The 21097-nt window shown below is 36.8% G+C and overlaps 1 protein-coding gene across 3 annotated transcripts in view; it reads left to right on the top strand.

The window, feature by feature from the left end:
• Nucleotides 1-11489: 11489 nt before the first annotated feature.
• Lrch2 (leucine rich repeats and calponin homology domain containing 2) overlaps nucleotides 11490-21097 on the top strand; it is a 93117-nt gene continuing 83509 nt past the window's right edge. For all 3 annotated transcript variants that reach the window (XM_038316930.1, XM_038316928.1, XM_038316929.1), the window contains exon 1: nucleotides 11490-11862. In XM_038316930.1, the coding sequence (XP_038172858.1) occupies nucleotides 11490-11862 (373 nt within the window). The remainder of the gene's footprint in view (nucleotides 11863-21097) is intronic.

The following is a 21097-nucleotide window of genomic DNA, read 5'->3' as shown; positions in this document are numbered from 1 at the left end:
TATATACTATATATTGTTTTTATATCAGTAAAGTAGATGTAACAATTAAGATACGTGGCTATAGCATGCTATTATGAAGCAAGTATGAATATTTTAAATAAAATTAATGAATAAGACAAAACTTCCTATCACTGGGAAAGCATGAAGGAAAATATATAAAATATTACAGGCAAGTACTTGCCTTTGATTGTAGTTGAGAAAAGATTGTAGAGAAGTCATCTAAAGAAAAGAACCTTTATTTCTCAAAAGTTAACTGTTGCTAGCTGTGAAGAGTCCATGGGTACTCAATCTAAGCATCTACAGGTAGCTGATGGTTCCTGAAGAAGAGAGACATTTTCTTCAGAGGTGTATTCAGTGTTAAGTTTACCCATTACATATATATATGTACATACACATATATATGCATATATGCATACATGCATATATATGCATGCATACATGTATATATGTATGTATGCACATATGCATATATGTATGCATGCATGCATATATATGTTTATATGTTTATATGTATATATGTATATATGTATATATGCATACATGCACATATGTATATATGCATATATGTATATATGTACATATGCATATATGCATATATGTATATATGTATATATGTATATGTGCATATGTGCATATGTGCATATATGCATATATGCATATGTGCATACGTGTATATGCATGCATGTATATGTATATATGCATACATGTATATATGCATGTATGTATAAATGCATGTATGCATACATATATGCGTGTATGCATGTATGCATGTATATATGCATATATGCATAATATATGTTTGTGTGTGTGTGTGTGTGTAAATCACATATCATTTTGCAAGTGGCCATCACATTATTTGGGCATAGCTTGGAAAAAGTTAGATGAAGAACTAAGGAAATTTGAATGGAGAAAAGACAATGATGTAGAAAGGTTATGCTAGGAGTTCTAGTGTTTAGAGATTGGGTTTCAGAGTCAGCCAAACTTCTAGTCAAACTTTCCCATTGCCATTTCCCAGTTGAGACCTTAAACTTCTTTCCTAACTTAGCTGAATGCTAGTTTTTTGACTGTTAAAACAGTCTTAACAATCATGGCTTCCTTATAGGTCTTTTATAAAATTATAAAAGATAATTTACCTTTTTATGTCAGCTATTTTTAGCAAGTAAAGTATGATAATGATAGCAATGCTAAATGTCCTCCCAGATATTCTTAAACTAATTTGAATATTTCCGATAGTATCACCCATATTTTACAGATAAGGAAATAAAAGCACAGACAAGATAGATAACTTGGTCAAGGCCACATAGTTATTGTATGGTAGAAGAATAAAGGCAAAGGGGCCTAAGTTAGCAGGATACTGAGGAATTCCTAAGAAAATAGTAACTTGAACAAATGCTATGGTAGTAGAGAAGTTAGTATAGATCATTTATTTACATCACTAGTTTCACAAACCAATGACAAGACTATCCCTTTTGATCAGTAGTCAGAATCAGCTAGTGACAGAAAATAACTTCTTTGTCACTTTGTGTACAAGTCACTGGATCATCTTTTTGCATCAAGTAATAGATTTAAGTTGACAGTTTCATTAAGGAACACATAAGAGAAACAGAAGATAAGGTGGATGTGTGAGTGGAGACTTTCTTTGGCCTGAAAATGTGGCTCAACAGCAAAGTCCGTGTAAAATGCTAGGTTTAACCTAAGCATGCATGCAAGGTAGGTAGGGGGTGTCTAATGGTGCACTTAGTACTTAATTCTGAAATACTAATAATTCTTAACCATCTATTCATTATTTAACAAATAGATTAATCTATTAACGAATAGATTCATCAGCTCTTCATAGAGTCTAAACAAAATAACCACAGCAGAGAGGGAAGTCTGAAAGTCTTTTGTTTTCTACATTAATTATACCGGTGAGAGTCTGGTAGTGTAAAACATGAGGTCAACACAACCCATTCATATTCCCTTGCTTTGTGAATTCATGCCATGATTGTAGACAAAGTACTAAAGCTTAAATAAATGTCCTCATGATGTTTATCTTTGTCCAACCTTATGGTGTATTTGAGGGTTGAGATTTCCAACTAACTAAACTCAGCTAAACAAACACTTCTAGAGTGATGGAGGAGTGTCTATGTGTTACTTTCATTATTAATAAAGATACTGCCTTGGCCCTTTAAGAGACAGAAAATTAGGTAGGCGGAGTAGACAGAACAGAATTGTGGGAAAAAGGAAGCAGAGTTGGAGAGACGCTTCAGGCAGTCGACATATGCAGTAGCCATGCTTCTCCTCTCGGAGATGGATGCAGGTTAAGATCTCTCCTGGAAAGCCACACCTTGTGGTGCTACACGGATTACTAAATATAGGTTAAAGAAAGATGTGAAAATTAACCAATAAGAGGCTACAGATAATGGGCCAGGCAGTGTTTAAAAGAATACAGTTTCCATGTAATTATTTTGGGTAAAGCTAGCCGTATGGCGGGACACAGCCCGCTGCTCCTTCTACACTGGAGTATTACAAAACACTGGCTTTCAAACACTCCTGCTTAACAGACAGACCTTTGACACTTCCTTCTGATATCCTATTAATAGGCTTACTTGTGTCATTGTAAATTCCATGATTAGAAAACAGAAGACTTGGAGCTATAAGAGAAACAGTATTTTAAGGTCCTGTGGCCATTTAGGTTTAAAACATTTAAGTTTACTTACTCCATCTTTAAAAGAATTTTAAACTCACGCTGCTCAGGAGGCTGAGACAGAAGAATTATAGTTTCACAGTGAGCCTGGGTGACTTATTCTAGGTCTAAAAACAAAAAGTTAAAAGAGTTAGGAATATAACTCACTTTAGAGTGTGAACCTAGTATACATAAGGCCTTGGGTTCAGTCTTTGCCAGCATTACACACACACACACACACACACACACACACACACACACGCACACACACATATATACACATACTCAAAGATTATTATAATTCATCAGAAGGAACAGCAACAAAATAAAGGCACTTCTAATTAGGGTACACTGCTACCATGGATGCCTTGGTCATCTTTCAATTGAGATTCACGTCTTTATTTCTTTGATGAAGTTAAAGTACAAACTATAAGCTTTTAAACCAACTACTTTTTTGGTATTTAAAATATTTTTAAAATATAGATTCTTTTTTAATTATTTTCCTGAGCTATACATTTTTCTCTGATACCCCCTTTCACTCCCCTCCCCTAAGCCTTCTCCATGGTCCCCAGGCTCCCAGTATACTCAGATCTTGTCTTTTTTTTTTTTACTTTGCCTGTAGATTAGATCCATGTATCCCTCTCTTAGGGTCATCATTGTTGTCTAGGTTCTCTGGATTGTGAACTGTAGGCTGGTTTTTCTTTCTTTATGTCTAAAAGCCACTTATGAGTGAGTACATATGATATTTGTCTTTCTGGGTCTGGGTTACCTCACTCAGTATGATGTTTTCTAGATCCATCCATTTGCCTTCAAATTTCAAGATATCACTATTTTTTTCTGCTGTGTAGTATTCCATTGTATAAATGTACCAAATTTTCCTAATCCATTCTTTGGTCAAGGGTCATTTAGATTTTTTCAGGTTCTGGCTATGACAAAAAATGTTGCTGTGAACATAGTTGAACACATGTCCTTGTGGTACAATTGAGATCCTTTGGGTTTATACCCAAAAGTGGTATTGTAAACCAGCTACATTTTATGTGAATCAAGTGCTATGTGAAACTGTGATGGTCTCAAGCAAGTTCAAAGTAAAAATTATTTAAGTAGGTTTTAGTGATATGTTAATTGAATTTTTCATTGTTTAATATTAGCATTCATTTCATATACTACTTTTATCTCAAATGTTTATACATCTTCCTTTAGTTAATAAAATATAGACTTTAAACCCTTCTGGAGCATGTATTTCTTTTAAGGTTTTAATATATCATGATATTATAATTCTTTTAATATGCTTTACTGAAATTCTAGTAACCTATTTTTCTGTCTCACAGATATAACTTGCTTAGAGGTAACATAATTTTCTCTTACTTCTGTACTACTAGGAATTAAGACTTTCCTTAAAAAGACTCTATTTCATCATTAAGTCTCTTATTAAAAAAGAAAAAAAATAAGAGATAAACTTGTCCTAAAAGGCATTGTATAAAGATGAAACATTCCAAGGGAATGCTAAAGAACACCCAAAATCTTCCTTATTCATATACTTCCTAATCCAACAAGCAGGTTTTAAATGTTTTTTCACAATATCTTACCTCATTTTCTTTGTTTTGTTTTATTGCTTTGCTCTTTTGCAAAAGCTAAATTGACAAAAATCAATGTGAGCTTGTGCGTATAACTCAATTTAGGAGTACTTGACCAGCATATTCAAAGCCCTGTCTTAGAGTCCCACTACAACCTTATACATAATACAATAAAATAATCTTTCAGCAGTTGTAATTTCTTTCTCTCTGTTTTGTTCTTTTGATATGGTCTCATATATCCCAAGTTTACCTCAAAGTCACCATGACTACAAGATAATCTTAATTTGCTGATCCTCCTGCCCCTACCTCCAGTATGCTGGGACAACAGGCAAGTAAGTATTACTGTGTCCAATTTAATAACTTGTGTGTTTTACTTACTACTTTGCTAAGAAACTTTTCCAGAATTTGTAACAGACCAATGTTACTTATAGAAACAGACATTTCATATATATGTGTGTGTTTCATATATTATTCTCTATAAAGTTGTAGAGACACACTGTGTGTGAGGGATAGATTAGGAATCAAATCTAGAGTATAGAAGAAGTGCTCTATCACTAAACTGCATCTATAGCCCAAAGCGCATATATATATATATATATATATATATATGATTGCTGTATCTGCATGAATAATTTTATGACAGAAGAGGGCATCAGATCCAATGACAGATGGTTGTAGGATACTATGAAACTGCTGGGAATTGAACTCATTACCTCTAGAAGAGCACCCAGTGCTCTTATCTGCTGAGCCATATCTTCAGTCTTGTTCTTTCTTAAAAAAAAAAAAACTAAAAAATTATAACTATTTTAAAAAACAAGAAATTATACATAACTATTTGAAACATGTCACCTAGAATCTGATTATCATTTAGAATACTTCTATCCTCCTTTTTTAAAGGTGAATTTGGAACAGATTTTAAATGGTTTCTTTTTAAATTTAATCAATTAATTAATTTTACATTATCTCCTCCCATTCCCTCTCCCCACCTCCCATCTGTCTCCCCCTCAATCCATTCCTCCTCTGTTTCTGTTCAGAAAGGAGAAGGTCTCCCATCAACAAAGCATGGTGTATCAAGTTGCAGTAAGACTAAGCACCTCCGCTTGTATTTAAATGTTTTTCTATCATATTAGCATATTAGAAAGTCAGAGATCAATATTTGGGATTTCACCGGAGGGAGAAAGTAGGAATTTGAGTCATGTTACCTATTGGTCTAGAAAGCATATTGAGTAAAAAAATGTATGAGAAAGAACAGCAGATATTCCACTTTAACAGTGAGATGCAGAGAGATATTCTCTATGAGTACTGGAACCGAATAGTTCCTTCTCTTAGTTCAGGGTTCCTTCTGGCAAAATGTACCTAGAACAAATGATACAAATAATCATAACAAATTAAACAATATCATTTCATTATTTTTACTACTATCGTATACAATATCTAATCGTGTTATGATCTCCAATTTATAGGTGAGGAATGTGACATTTTGAGAGTTTAAAAGATACATCTAATTTAGGACATTCGGTAAGAGGCAGAAGACAGATTTTACTCTGATAGAACATAATAGTACTGACTGATAGGAACAATAAAGATGAGACATATAAAAGTTTTCTTCCTGTGCTCTCGATTGATTTTTCCAAATCTCATTCAAGTCCATCGATGTTTACTTCAGAATGAATGCCATTCTGTTCAAAACAGTGTAAAGGGCTTTAGCAAGGGCAAAGCTTAACAGGTTAAGGACAATCTGGGATAGTGTGTTTAACGTACTATCAACAAACTAAAATAAATTAAAACAATACTGTGAGATCCCCATGCAGGAAAAGGGTGCCTTTTAATTTTTTATCTATAAATATTTTGCTATGTATATTTGTTAAAGTAAAGAACCCTTAAAGACTGTGGATATACCACAGCAGTCAGGTGCTTGCTTAGCAATATGCAAGGCCCAGTTTTCAAATCCCGCATTGCAAGAAATAAAAATCCCAGCTCCAAATTCACCCTTTCCTTCAGCCTGGTAGTTTGTCTTTGTAATCCGCATACTCAGAAGGTAGAAACAGGGGCACTATCACAAGTTTACAATCAATCTGTGCTACATAGCAAGATGCTGTCTCAAAATTAAACACACACACACACACATGCACACACATACACACACACACAGAGAGAGAGAGAGAGAGAGAGAGAGAGAGAGAGAGAGAGAGAGAGAGAGAGAGAGAGAGAGAGAGAACAGCATCAAGTCAAACAAAATAATCTCTTAGGAACTATGATAAATTCTATCTGATTCTTCATGCCTGTAATCCTAGTACGCTGGAGACTGACACAGTTGGATGAAAATTTTGATACCAGCCCTTTCTCAGTTGGTCCTTCCCCCAACAAAGGGAAACAAGGGCTGGCAAGATGGCTCAGGGAATAAAGCTCTTGATATGCAGGCCTGACAATTTGAGTTTGATCCCTGGAACCCAAGAGATGGTGGAAGGAGAGCAGACTTGACAAAGTTGTCCCCTGATCTTCGCATGCATAATGTGTCATGCATATGTCCCATGCACATCTCTGTCTCTGTTTCCGTCTCTCTCTGTCTCTCTGTCTCTCTGTCCCCGCCCCTCACACACACACACACATACACACACAAACACACTTGAAAGTAAAGCAAAACAAACAAGAATGGAAAAAAAAATTAGAAACACCAAAAACCCAAACCAAATCTACCTCAACACACCTATGATCCTATTAACTCATCTGAAAAGCTGTTGATTAATAATATCAAATCCAATGTTCATGTTTTCTCAGTTGTCTTAATTTCTGTGCCTGCTTAGATCCCTTACCCTTGAGTTAAAATATCAAGGATAGAAGGTCTAAATGCCATATATTTCATATTGTTATTTTAAAGTACACAGCTAGGGATGTATACTCTCAGACCTTTCCTTTGTCATCTTTAAATAACACCTTTAATATAATCCATAACTTCTTGGTCACTCCTTAGGAACAGGGCTTCTTGGAGTAGCCTTACATTCAGATTATCATATGTAGGAGGACCACGTGTGTCTCTTCCTTTCCTAAGTCTTCAATCATGCACTTCTCAGGGATTTCTCTAATTCTGGATTTATACTGATGCTGGAGTGGTCAGAAGTGCTCATAATATTTCAGTTGCAGGTACAAAATATTTTAGTACAGGTTATTTCATATGCTCTTTTGGGGTCCTGAAACGTATCCTAATGACACTCGGCATCTCACAGGCTCAAAGCCAGGGTCTCATCCATTTTAGGCAAGCCCTCAACTACTGAGTTATATACCATTAGAGTTTCTCTCTGAATTTAGAAATTGCACTGATGTCTTTGAGAAATAGATTAGAGATTTCTGTTTCATTCCTCGAATCTAATCAATGTTTTAAAAACTTTTATATTATGCTTTGAACTTTAAGTTCATTATTTTTTTCTAGATCCTATGTCAAAAGTTATCTTATTTTTTTTAAATTTACACATTCATAAGAACATTTTTATTCTAACTCACTTAGCTTCATCTTTACTAGAAAATTTCTAGTTTTGGAAAAATGTTCCTTTTCTCCTCTGTATTATTTCTAACTACTGAGTAGCTACTAATTTGAAATGGTAGTGACTATAAAGTGTCCTGGTATTGCAAATGCCTTTTGAACAGAAATTGCATTTGCATTCATCCAGTGCTTAAAGAGTATAAGTTTTCTTCAAAATCTCCCTCCTTGTTTTCCTTGCATTATCATTGACATATGTCATTCAGCCTTAGTGGTTTATCATCATTTATTTCATAAGTCTGGCTTGAATAATTTTGAATATTGGCATTAATTATCCAGTTACCAATGTGTCCTCTCAGGGATAATATGGAAGTATTAAACACGATAATATATCCTGTTATAGACTTGAAGTAAAAAATCATGCTATGTATTATTTCTTTACTCACAATTATCTATGAATTAACTAAAATTTCCTTTAGATGCCCAAATTTTGTATATTCTTGTTGATTTCATCTCTTTTGAAAGTCAAGGATGTAGTGAGGACAGTAATATTTGTTACATACCTTATACTTTAGAATATTTATTGCACAGAATAATTGCTCAATATTATTTATTAAGTGAATTCTTGGCATTGTGCTTGCATATTTTACATAGTGACTGGATCTATTCTAATACTAAACTAAGCAAAACATGTACTGCTTTCTATAATGTGTAAAATATGAGTCATATTACCAGTATCCTGGGAATGCTAGAAATATCAAATGATAATTTAAGCAGTTCCTGGATGTTGTATGTATATTTCTTGGGAGGAAATGTAAACCAGCACCTCATCTCAGAAAGAACACCAATGACAGACCAAAGTAAGGATTCTGGCTATCTCTACCTTGGTGAACCAATGAGTTTATTGGACTTCCTTCCAGATCATGAATGGGGTCTACTTGCAGGATTGTGGGGCATACCCACAAATAGCCACATCACTAAATATCTCACCACAGAATAGTTGATGCCTTTCCCAAAACTATAGAGATGGTGTTCCCCCTTCAGTTAACCTTTTGCCTTCCATGCTTCTCCCTGAGACCACATGTAGCTTGAGAAGAATTACATATAACTAGGAGTGGGACACAAAAAAGAATGGTAGCAATCCTTGTGAGGATCTGATGTCCTTTCTCATCCCTTCCTTTTATATGAGAGAACATCAACAGGCTGAGTCTTGGGGGTTTCTCCTGTGCAATTCTAGCTACTCTGATAAGATATTCATGGCTAGTATGATCGGAGAACAATATTCTATCACAGTGATAAATGCTATTTAATTCTCGTTATTAGGTATTATTCTTATCTATTGTTTTATAGAGACATTGAAGCACAAAGATTTCATTTTCCAAGTATAGAGGAAGTTAGATTGGAAGAATTTTCTGAACTTCAGAGCTGTTCTATGTTTATTGACTTCTTTTGAAACTCAATGTTCTTGTCAAAACCTTTACAGGCATTATTGTGCCTAATATTCATGTATATTTAGAGAACTTTGTGTGCTTCACGTGTTTCTTACTTAGAATGACTTTCGATTCTTTGGAAGATTATTTTACTTCTTAAACTTGGTCATTTATGGTCCATTACACTTAACAAGTATACATATCCTCAGGACATCTTTATACTGGAGCCTATGCACTGTTTTAGATAACTTCAAATATTTTTAGTGTCTCAGTAACATTTATTTATTTTGTAATGCTAGGAATTAAACCCAAGGTCTTCCATATGCCAGGGAAAGCACTCTACCACCGAGTCAGCCCCTGGGTAATTCTTAAAGTATTTACTTTTCTAATTTTTTTCTTAGTAATGAATTTAGAGTATCTTTCTTCATACTTACTAATTATAGAGAGTCTCAATTAATACTTGGTTTGGTTTGAAATATAAGGGATGAGAAATATACAATATTTCTTTGTGATAGAGTTCAGTTTATTTATTTGGACAAAACAGGTTTACTAAATACACTCTTGGGATGGCAGCCTTGGCAGTGACGAAATACAACCTGTAGTTTTATAAAACAAAGAGGTGGCTGTTTTGGAATCTTTTTGTCCAGTATTGGTGACCAAACGCAGAGCCTTAAAGTTGCTAGGCAAATGCTCTAATTTGACCTAAATCCCCACCTTTTACCTTTTACCATTGGGTTTAAGAAATCATTTTACGCCGGGCGGTGGTGGCGCACGCCTTTAATCCCAGCACTCGGGAGGCAGAGGCAGGCGGATCTCTGTGAGTTCGAGACCAGCCTGGTCTACAAGAGCTAGTTCCAGGACAGGCTCCAAAGCTACAGAGAAACCCTGTCTCGAAAAAACCAAAAAAAAAAAAAAAAAAAAAAAAAAAAAAAAAAAACATTTTACTTGCTAATGCCCAGTACAAAGTTCAGTTTAAGTCCTGTTCTTTCTGTGTTTCATGTACAAGGCAAGTGCAATTTCTCTTAGCACAATCATTTAAATTAACGCTCTATGAACACAAAGCCATCCAGAGGAATTTCTTCTCTTCCCTGTATTGTTTGTCAAAATATAGCTCACGACAGATCGATTTTCTTGTGGCAGAAATTTCTCTGAGACTGCGTGGTGCCTTGTTCAAATTCACAAAGATGTGACTAACACGCACAATATGTTGAAGTTGAACATAAGGGGACATGCCAAAACATTCTGGTTCTTTTCCCCAGTAACTTCATTGAGCATTAGTGAAAGGACTTAAATGGCTCTTTGGGAGTGGAACAGATAGTGGAAACCAGAGCAGCAGCTTAAAGGGCTCACTACTTATCTGCCTAAATAGATTGGGTCAGATTATGGAGGCCCCAAGCTACCTCATAAATGACTTTCAGCTTTCCTTGGCCTCCACATTAAACATCTAAGTTGTAAGAAGGAACTCCTAAACCCCAAGATTGATTGGCTTCCAATTCCCAGCATTACATCGTCAGAATTCCATTTAAACCAAAACCTGTATTTCAAAAAATACTTTCTAAGATTGCTTGATGATCAAAGCATTTTTATCATCCAATACTGACGTGATGAGAAGAAACTGGAGATATTTTTTTGGAGTTCTTGGAACAACTTCAAAGAGTAAGAGAGCCGAATGTAGAAAGCTCTTCTTCCATGTTAGGAAGGCAGCACATTGACTGAGACTCACAGTAAGGAGAAGCTCCCTTGAAAACATTTGAGCTCTTTTCCTACTTTGGGCTTCTAAAGGATAGCAGAATTCACTTATGCCTCATTCTCACTATTGTACTCATTTTTTTCTCCCCAATGATTCTATTAGCATATTAGCATGGAAAGAGGATTCCTGAGTCCTTTGTATAAGTTTCTTAGTCATTTGCCCCCTAATCCTCCCAAGAGCTGTTTCTATACATCTTGAAAGGAGTTCTTTCATCCCCACCTCACATTTGTTTGTTTGTTTTTGTTTTGCAGAATGAGAAGAGGAAGCAATCTGAGAGATTTGGGGTCGGGGAAGGAGGCACAGAGTCCAAGCGACCTCTACTTAGCCTGGTACCTCTTCGCTAAGATTTTGGTACCCAAAACAGAGAGGACCCTGGATTTAGCATCCTTCCTTGGATCCTAGGTTTTCTTTAAACAAACGTTGGCACATTTCAGCGTCCTCTCTGTGTGCATGACACCTCCTAGCCACTGGCCCTGGGTTTCTTCCCACCATCTCCCTCGCCCCCCCTCCCACCCCCAGCCTGCGCATGCGTCCTAAGAACCCCCTCCACTCGCGGCCCAGAGTATTGTCGGGGGCTATTCTCTCTCCTAGGAACATGGCGGCGAGTCAGGGAGGCGGTGGGAACAGTGGGGGCGGCGGCTGCGGTGGAGGTGGAAGTGGCAGTGGCGGTGGAGCGGCTGGAGGAGGAGGAGGTGGTGGTGGAGGAGGAGGTGGCGGGGCCGGGGCGGGAGGAGGTGGTGGCTGTGGCGGGACCGTGGCGGTGCCCATCCCGGTACCGACTCTTTTCGGTCAGCCTTTCCCCAATGGGCCCCAGTGGCACCCGGGGAGCTTGCAGCCTCAGCACACGGTGAGGAGCCTGGACCGGGCCCTGGAGGAGGCGGGGAACTCTGGCATCCTGAGCCTCAGTGGCAGGAAACTCAGAGACTTCCCAGGCAGCGGCTACGACCTGACGGACACCACCCAAGCAGGTGACAGGCTGGGGGGAGGGGAAGCAGGGCCTGGAAGGAGGATGGGGAGTGGGTGACTGCGTGGCTGCCTTGTTGGATTCTGCTGGGCCGGCGCGCAGGGGCGGCGGGAGTCCCGGAATCCTAGCAGCCTCCTCTGACTGTGAGGGGCAATGCAGGCAGCAGGAAAGAGGGGCGCCAGCAGCCCTGGGATGATGGAGAAGCTGGCTGGGATGTTAGGGGCATTATTGTTAAAGAGTGTTGCACCCAGACGGAAGGGACTTACTGGCACCTTCTTTAATGCACTTCCTTCAACTCTTGCTCCTATCTTCCCCCACCTTAACCGTGAGTAGGTGGGGGGAGGTGAGGGGAGTTGGGAACAGACAATGCAGAAAAATAATAATCTCTACATATTCCTTGAAAGGCATTGGATAGTCCTTTTCAGAGTAAGGGTTGGTGTTTGTCTGTGTTCTTCTGGTGGATTTGTTTAATCATTTTAGAATATTTTTGTTTCCTTTTGATCTCATCTATGCCTTACAGAGTGACTTTTATTTTATTTTCATTTTCTTGGTGCTGAGAGATGATGGTGGTTAGATTACTGTTTGTTGCACTAGCAAATTAAATCATCAATCACTTAAGTGTTTGATTACCGGGTGAAAGGTAGTCCATTTTTGAGTGTTGACGGTTTTGATTTTTATAGCAGAAAGCTAAAAATTGTATGGGTATTTTTGAGAAAACAATTCCATTTCTTATGGGGTTGATGGTTAATGGATTGCCCTATACTCTGTGTTAGTCTTTGTTGTGGCTGGCATCTTGGTGGTGGTGCTGTGAATTCACTCTCCTTCTAAACCAGTGCTGCTTATTTTTATATTTGTTTAGGTTTTCTGAAAGTTTTTTCTCTTCATAATCTTTAATTTTTTTTGCTTTATGTGTCCCATCTACTCTGCTGAAATAAACTGTGCACCAAGATATTTGCATGGATATAGTGATTTTGAAGCACCATAGTGAGAGTCAGTAAATATCCATATTTGCAAACAAGACAATTTAAGTGCATTTGGTTTCTAGACATCAAATCAAGATATGTGTGCAGGCAGAAGACGGCAAAAGGAGGAAAAATCTAAAATTGAAGCTTCCTATGCAGTAATTCCCTCAGGCAGTATTTAAGGAACTATGAATGCAAAATCAATACTGGATTATGTATTATGGTAAACTGCTTTGAATATTTACACCTTTACTCAGAACAGATTGCCCAAACACTATTCACAGACTCATGGATAGATATTGGCAAGATATGCTCCTTGATGTGTGCCTCAAAAGCCTCAAGAAAAAATGGCTCCAGGATGCATCATTGTAGGTTTTTTTCCCCTTACTCCTCTTTATAATCTGTAAAGATTCCTTCTACCTGTAGGACAAAGTTTAAGCATTTCCGGCTGTCACTGTCTGGCCCCAGGTTAATTATTGCAACTGTATCTCACAAATGTTCCTACCTTCTTTTCTTCCAACTAGGTCAGTTTGCTGCCCCTCAAATAAATATTTTGTGTAATTCTGCCTCATCATTATATGAGGCTGTCTGCATGCATGAGATTTTCCAAAAAGCTGTTTCCATGATCGATACCAGTCTTCTGCTTCTTTGAATTCCCAGGGTGCTTACTGTCTCTATTACTTATTTGACAGTGCTGGCTTTATTTTCCTTTTCTGTTGTGCCTTGCTCTCCCTGAGGATATGGCGTACAACTTTAAAGGCATATACCTGTTCAGTGTTCCCATTCTATATTGCTTTTATTGTATCATGACGTTTCTCGCAAACATGGCCATCATTTTATTCAGTTATAACCTGATGGGAAACTTTGTTAGTCAATCATCTTTAAGAAGTGGGTCTTAGTTAAGGCGTGGCTTTGCTGGGACCCAAGGTAAAATGTGTGCACACCACAATCTTTTTGTGGTGTTGGTGTAGTGTTTTGCACATGCTATTCCAGAAATTTGCACACCCAGATTGTTCCCATTTTAATCTTTACTGGTGTCTATACGGTATATCTTTTGGAGTGTGTACTTGTGCTTGTGTGTGCCAGTGCACATGTTTGTGAGGGTGCATAGGTAAATGTATACATGAATGTGGAAGCCAGAGGTCAACCTAAGGTGCAGTCCACTTTTTCTTGACAGGGCCTATCGTTGCTCTGAGGTTGTCAAGTAGGCTAGGCTGGCTGGTTTGAGAACACTGAGAATCCATCTGTCTTCCTCTTTCTAGGACTGAGGTTACAAATAAACAACCATGCCCACCTATTTTCTTTCTTATGTAGATTCTGGGGCTTGAATTTAGATATTCGTGTTTTCCTGACACACATACTACCTACTGAGGAAGGTGTATTTTCCTCCTTTTTCATTCTTTCTCTGTGGAATTTCTTCTTTGTGTGTGATACCCATTGCACAAACATGCACATATGAAGGCAAGCACATGGGTTATCACGTGGTCATCTGAGGAGTACCTTATGTATCAATTCTTACCTTCCACCTTAAGGTAGGGTCTCCTGGCCTCTGATTTTTCCAGGCTAGCTGGCCATGAGCTCCCAGGGACTCTGCTGTCTCTTTCTCCATCTCTCTAAAGGAGTGTTAGGATTACAGATACCAGAGCTACTGTGTCTGTCCTTTACAGAGGTTCTGGAGATCTGGACTCCAGTTGTCATGCTGTTGACAAGACTTTACCAACTGTCATTTCCTCTGTTCTCTCCACCTACCACTTTGATTCAGAGTCTTTATTTCCACTAGCACTTCGTTCACTTTGTGGCCTTGAACTTGAGATAATCCTTTTAACTCAAACTCACCTGATTATAGGCACTGTAGGATTTGTCAAAATTATTCAGCTTTATTATAAGCTATGAGGCACACTTGAGGGAGAATATGCATATTTTCTGTTTCTGAGTTTGGGTTCCTGCTTAATATTATGCTTCCTAAGCCCATCCATTTTCCTGCACATTTCCCTTTTCTGAACAGCTGATAACACTCTATTGTGTCTGTGCCATATTTTTCTTATCTACTCATTTGTAATTGGACATCTAGGTTGGTTCAATTTTATTGCTATTGTAACTTCCGCAGCAATAGACATGAATGTGCACCTCCCTACGTGGTACAGAGCCCTGTGAGTATATGCCCAGGAGTGGTATAGCTGGCTCATGTTGTTAGCTTTTTGTTTGTTTTGTTTTGTTTTAATTCTTGAGGAAATTACAAACTAATCTCCATAATTGCTGTATTTATTTGATTTCTACCAGCAGTAAATAAGGATTGCTCCCCCCACCTGTACTACCTTGTTCTCTCCGACATTTGCCCTTAGATTTCTGGATGTTAGTCATTCTGACTGGTGTAAGGTAAAGTCTTAAAGTAGTTTTAATTTGTAATGACTATAGATGTTAAGCACTTTAAAAAAATACATGCTATTTATGTTTCTTCTTTGAAAAAAGCATCTGTTGATTTACATAGCCTATTTGTTGATTTACAATTTTATTTCCTAGCCTATAGTGTGTTTGTGCATATATGTTAACTGCTTAAGTATTGGTAGAGTTGTAACATTCAGAAAGGTGAGAAAGAAGCTAAAATTAAGTGATGAGAAGGGATGGAATTCAGGTAAAAGGACACATGAGTCATGAAAGGATATAAATACATTTTTCTTTTCTGGTTTCAAGTCAGTCATAGTTTTGTAATTTTTTTGTTGTTAATAACCGATAAAAAATAAGTGAATAAAAATGTAATTGATAGCAAAAGTATAAAAGCCTAAGTGAAGCTCCATCGTTTCAGAATTGCCATTCCAACTTTATGGCAGCCTGTTCACTGAGATGGACAGGCTTTGGGACTGGGCAAGTGTTTGAGTGGCTTCCTTAAACTAGCTGTGTTTATAAAATTTTTTTTTATTTCTGAGTTAATTAGAACAAAATGATTTATTTAACGATAGAATAAAATGACAAAAAAAGAAAAGGAAAGCCAATCGTTTAATATTTTTGCCATTCGAATGTATGTTCTTATTGAGACCATGTCAAGTTCAGGTAGAGTAAATAGATCTTGTGGTAGTCTCTTTTTCATTTAGATGAGATATCAGTATGTGTGTCACTTGTCCTTTTTTTAATCACAAAGTGTATCCATGAAGTATTTAGAAGCAATAGTTTTGAAACAGATATCACGTTTATTTTATGTAGCTGAAAGTACACACCTCAGAAATGAAAACTGAGCATGTTTGAGGTTATACATGTACTCATACACAAGTATCTACATAAGGATACACACTATCTTCTTCAGAATAATTCTATTTGGTGGTATTGTTACAATGTATTTATAATGACTCTTAGTGGGTTAATGTTTCAGAACCAAACTGATTATTAGACAAGCATGAGGTGCTTTATTGTATGGAGAAAAGACTTGAAGAAGGGAAAATAGCATAGATGTTATTCTCCTAATTAAGAGGGGATTGGAAAATGAGCTAAAAATAGCTGAGATGATATTCTGCTAATTAAGCGGTGCTTGGAAAATGAGCTAAAGCAATATTGACTTAAGGGAAATCGACAAGTTTCAAAAGAAGAAGGAAGGGAGGGTTTTTCTGTCATTTTACTGTTCCTTTTACATACATGTTAAGATGAAATAGACCAATGTTTCTTGCCTTGACTAGACATTAAAATCCCAAGAAAGGGTTTTTTTTTTTCAATTTTTTATGCCAAGACTTTATCCCAGACCAATTAAATCAGGGTCTCAGTGGCCAAGAGACTTAAACAAAATCTTCTCAGGTGATTCCAGTGTACAGTGAAGGTCATATAAATACTTTCTGTTTGAATGAATGAGAATACAGGCACAAATTTAGTGATTAAGGTTCAAAATCCAAACTAGGAAGCGTTTAAGTTCTAGTGCAGTGTTATTTCGTATCTGTTTATCATAGTGTATGATATGAGTTCACTGGAAACCTATAATTTTCTTGGATATCCCTGGCTTAGAACTCATCCCATTTGTAATTTTGCACATGTTCCTAAACTTTGTAGCCATAAAGCTTTGCTGTTTATAACAGGTTTGCCAAGAGGGAAGATTGGAGAGAAGACAGCTGTGGGCAGAGTGTATCTTTGGTGTCTTTTACATTTTCTCTGCATTTATGGTGTCCGTTTTTCTGTTACCACTCTGGTCCCTTTCCTCAGTTCTCTTTTCAACTTCAAGTAAATGTTCCTCCTTTACTGGGATGGAGCACAAAGCTCCACGCTTATGGCCATCTCTTGATGAGACTACCATCTAAGAGGAGTTTGTACCCTTACTTGAAATCAGTTGGCGACTTGTCCTCATGACCTCTTTCTCAACTTTCCTTCATAAAACCACAAATCACAATCCTAGAGAACATAGACAACAATGAGGACCCTAAAAAAGACATACATGGATATAATCTACATGGGAAATAGAAAAAGACAAGATCTCCTGAGTAAATTGGGAGCATGGGGACTTTGGGAGAGAGTTGAAGGGGAGTAGGGAGGAAGGGAGGGGAGCAGAGAAAAATGTGGAGCTAAATAAAAATCAATAAAAAACCTTCATACCCACGAACAGATCTATAAAGAGGGATTCAAAAGTCATCATCCTCTTCTAGGAAAATCCAGTTATTCTTTGTGTAATGTCTTCTTTCCAGTGCCGTACTAATAGACATGCTATGAGTGTATTGGATACTATGATAATTTGTTACCTTAAAATGAATTTTTTTGAGCCATGCATTGGTGGCACATGCCTTTAAACCCTGCACTGGGGAGACAGAAGCAGGCAGATTTCTGAATTTGAGGCCAGCCTGGTCTGCAGAGTGAGTTCCAGGATAGTCAGGGCTACACAGAGAAACCCTGTCTTGGAAAACAAAACAAACAAAAAGAATTTATTGGTTGTTGAAACAAATCTCAATCATTTTCACAGATCCTCTGTCACCAGTGCTACAACTAAGGGGATGTGTTTGAGCCTACTTGCAGCTACTCTCTCTGATGCATTATACAGTAAATGTTATGTCCATGAGCAGCAGGTCTGTAAAACAGATTTAGGAATTCTTTTGCCAGATTGTGCTGTGTCCTGAATAATCACATGTTTTCCTGTAAACCAGGAATTGACTCTAGGATTTCCTACATGTGTTGGCTCACCTTTTCAACTGTAGGATATGGTACATTGTCTTTGATTGTAAAATGGGGCCAGATAAATACAACATTTGACTTGGTTTCATGGTTGAAGGTCCTGCTAGTGCATTTACTGGAACAAGTTTGTGGTATAATTTTTTGACCTGAATCAAATATCTTCCTTTCTTTATGGAATGCCTTCTTGAAAAATGGAATTTGGAGCACATATTTAAGAGTTGACTCATATTTTAAGAGCTGTAGATTATATTCTTGAGCTGCAGAATCTTGAACTGATTTATTCTGGAACCAGTTATATAGTGATCCCTTAATTTCTTTCTTTTGCAAATTTGCAATGTTAAATAAAATTTTAACTTAAATTAAAAGGCACAGTAGTTGTTAAACTAATTCCATTTGTGTAGCCCTTTATATGTAATTAATTACTCTATTTTATCCTAGAAAATAATCTTTTGATATTGGTAGAATACACTGTAGTCTTTTTTTCCTCTTTACTCCCTGGGGAACCCGCCTTCTAGCTCCCAAATAAATACACATGCAGAGACTTATTCTTTCTTATGAATGCCCGGCCTTAGTTTGGCTTGTTTCTTGCCAGCTTTTATTAAATTATCCCATCTATCTTTTGCCTCTGGAATTTTACCTCTATCTATCTATCTATCTATCTATCTATCTATCTATCTATCTATCTATCTATCTATCTATCTGACTTCTGACCCTGTGTTTGGCTGTTTTGCTGGGTAGCTGGTCCCCTGTGTGCTCCTCCTTTCCTTGTTCCTCAATCTCCTCTTCCTAGATTTCTCCTCCTTTTTATACTCCCTGCCTGCCAGCCCAGACTGTCTTTTCTCCTGCCTTGTTACTGGCCATTTAACTCTTTATTAGACCATCAGGTGTTTTAGACAGGCAAAGTAAGGCAGTTTCGTAGAGTTAAACAAATGCAACATAAAAGAATGCACCACAACTTTCCATGCTTAAACAAATGTTCCACAGCATAAACAAATGCAACACATTTTAAATTAATAACCTACTATAGTACATAGTACTCCTAGTGTTTGACAGAGGTTCAGTGATTGCCAGGAGTGAATAGCAGAGCATTAGTTAGGATACATCATTAGCCCAGTGTTGTATGCACTATGAATGTTTTCTTATTATGGAATTGTTAATGCAAGCATTAAAAAAATTACTTCTTGTGACAGTCAGTACTTAACTTCATGGATATCATCGTCTGTGTCATGCCATGTTTCATTTGCTTGCATAACCTTTCTTGCCTTTATATTTGAAAACTTTAGAATAGAATAAAAATCATTCTTGGAGCTTTAACTCTGGAAATATTCCCAGTAGACTAGAAAGAGACAAGTCTAGTGTGTATGTAGATGTAAATCTGTAATCCTAGTGTTCTGAAGGCTAAGAGATTAACATATTCTTTCTTCTTTTTGAGATTATACTATAATTACATGTCTCTCTTCCATTTCTTCCCTCTAAACCCTTCTCTCCTCTAAACTCACGGACTCTTGAATATATATATATATATATATATATATATATATATTTCAAAATATGAGATACTCAATCCATATAATGTTACTTGTATGTGCAAGTGTCTCTGTGGACACTTATATATTTGAGTTAACGTGTACCAAAGTCCATAAGAGCATGTCAAATCTCCTGGGGCTAGATCTGAACTAGAAAGCACAGGTGCTGGGAAGCAAACTTTGTCCACTTCTGTAAGCACAGTAATCACCCTTAACTACTGATCCATCTCTCTGCCCCAGGAAGTAATGTTTTGAGCATAAGGCTAACCTGGACTAAATAAGGGAACAATGTTAAAAGCAAAAAAAGAACATCTAGGGATGTAGTTTAGTGTTAGACTGCTTGCTTAGGATGCATGAAGCCCTGTGTATGATTCTGGTACCACAAAACAAAAGTAGGCTATATATTTGTAGTACAACATAAACACAGAAATCGATGATTGGTATATTGGGTGGGATGTTTTGCTTAAGGTTTAAGTTTTTACATTGCAATTTAGATTATAATTACGGTTCTCTAGAGGAAAAGAGCTGACAGAACCAATGAATATATCAGTATACTTATATATAATATATATAATAATCACATATACATTATTTATTGAAGTGGATTAAAGGATATTCTACAGCTAGATCAACAACGACTGTCTACCAACTGAAAGTCCATGAATCCAGTAGTTGTTCAGACCATGAGGCTGGGTGTCTCAGCTGGTCTTCAGTATATGTTGGAATCCCGAAAAAGTAAGCATTAATCCTTACCTGCCAGTGAGAATGAGGGCAAGTAGTCAAGGAACAAGACCTAGTCTCAAAATCAAAACAAACAAGTAAAACCAAGCAACAAAGGGGGAAATTTTATCCTTTTCTCTTTTTCTCTATACTTTGGTGTTTTTAGGTTAATTAATGTAGCATTGGAATACTCTTGTAAAATTAGTTCTCTAGAAATTTTAGAGATTTGTCTATATCTCACTTATAGGTTGGAAATCCACAATTTATACTCTGAAGTACCATTTAATGTATTTGAAACAAAATGGTATGGTGCAATTTTATAATGAATCAACGGTTTTTTTTTTATTAATTTCAACTAGTGTACTCAGTCTAGTAAACATCAAACTTTAACTGCTTTTTGTTTGGGATACTATGGATTGAACTAGGACTTTGTACCATTATGTTTTCCCTTAATAACAAACATTAAGTTTTTGTTTCATCTGTTCCAAATAGATTTATAGAATTTCACTTTTATAAAACCAGTGTATGAACTATAATAGATAACAATTACATATTTCCTAATGTAATTTGAGGTCATGTGAAAAGTTTTGATATGAGTTGGGAATTTTTTGTTTGTTTTTGAGACAGAGTTTCTCTTTGTAACCCTGGCTATCCTGAACTCACTCTGTAGACCAGGCTGGCCTCAAACTCACAGAGATCTGTGTGCCTCTGCCTCCTGAATGCTGGCATTAAAGTCATGTGCCACCACCACCTGGCTTTAAAATGAGATTTTTTAAAGAAATTTTTTGTAATAAGATTTATAGTCAGATGAGGCTGTAATTAGGAATATATATGTACATTATACATATATATACATGTATATATATTCATGTAATAACAGTTAATATAAAAAGAG

The sequence above is a fragment of the Arvicola amphibius genome, chromosome X, assembly GCF_903992535.2.
Source record: "Arvicola amphibius chromosome X, mArvAmp1.2, whole genome shotgun sequence".
NCBI classification, from domain to species: Eukaryota; Metazoa; Chordata; class Mammalia; order Rodentia; family Cricetidae; genus Arvicola; species Arvicola amphibius.
Note: the sequence above shows the minus strand (reverse complement) of the source record. Positions and strands in the feature narration are given on the sequence as shown.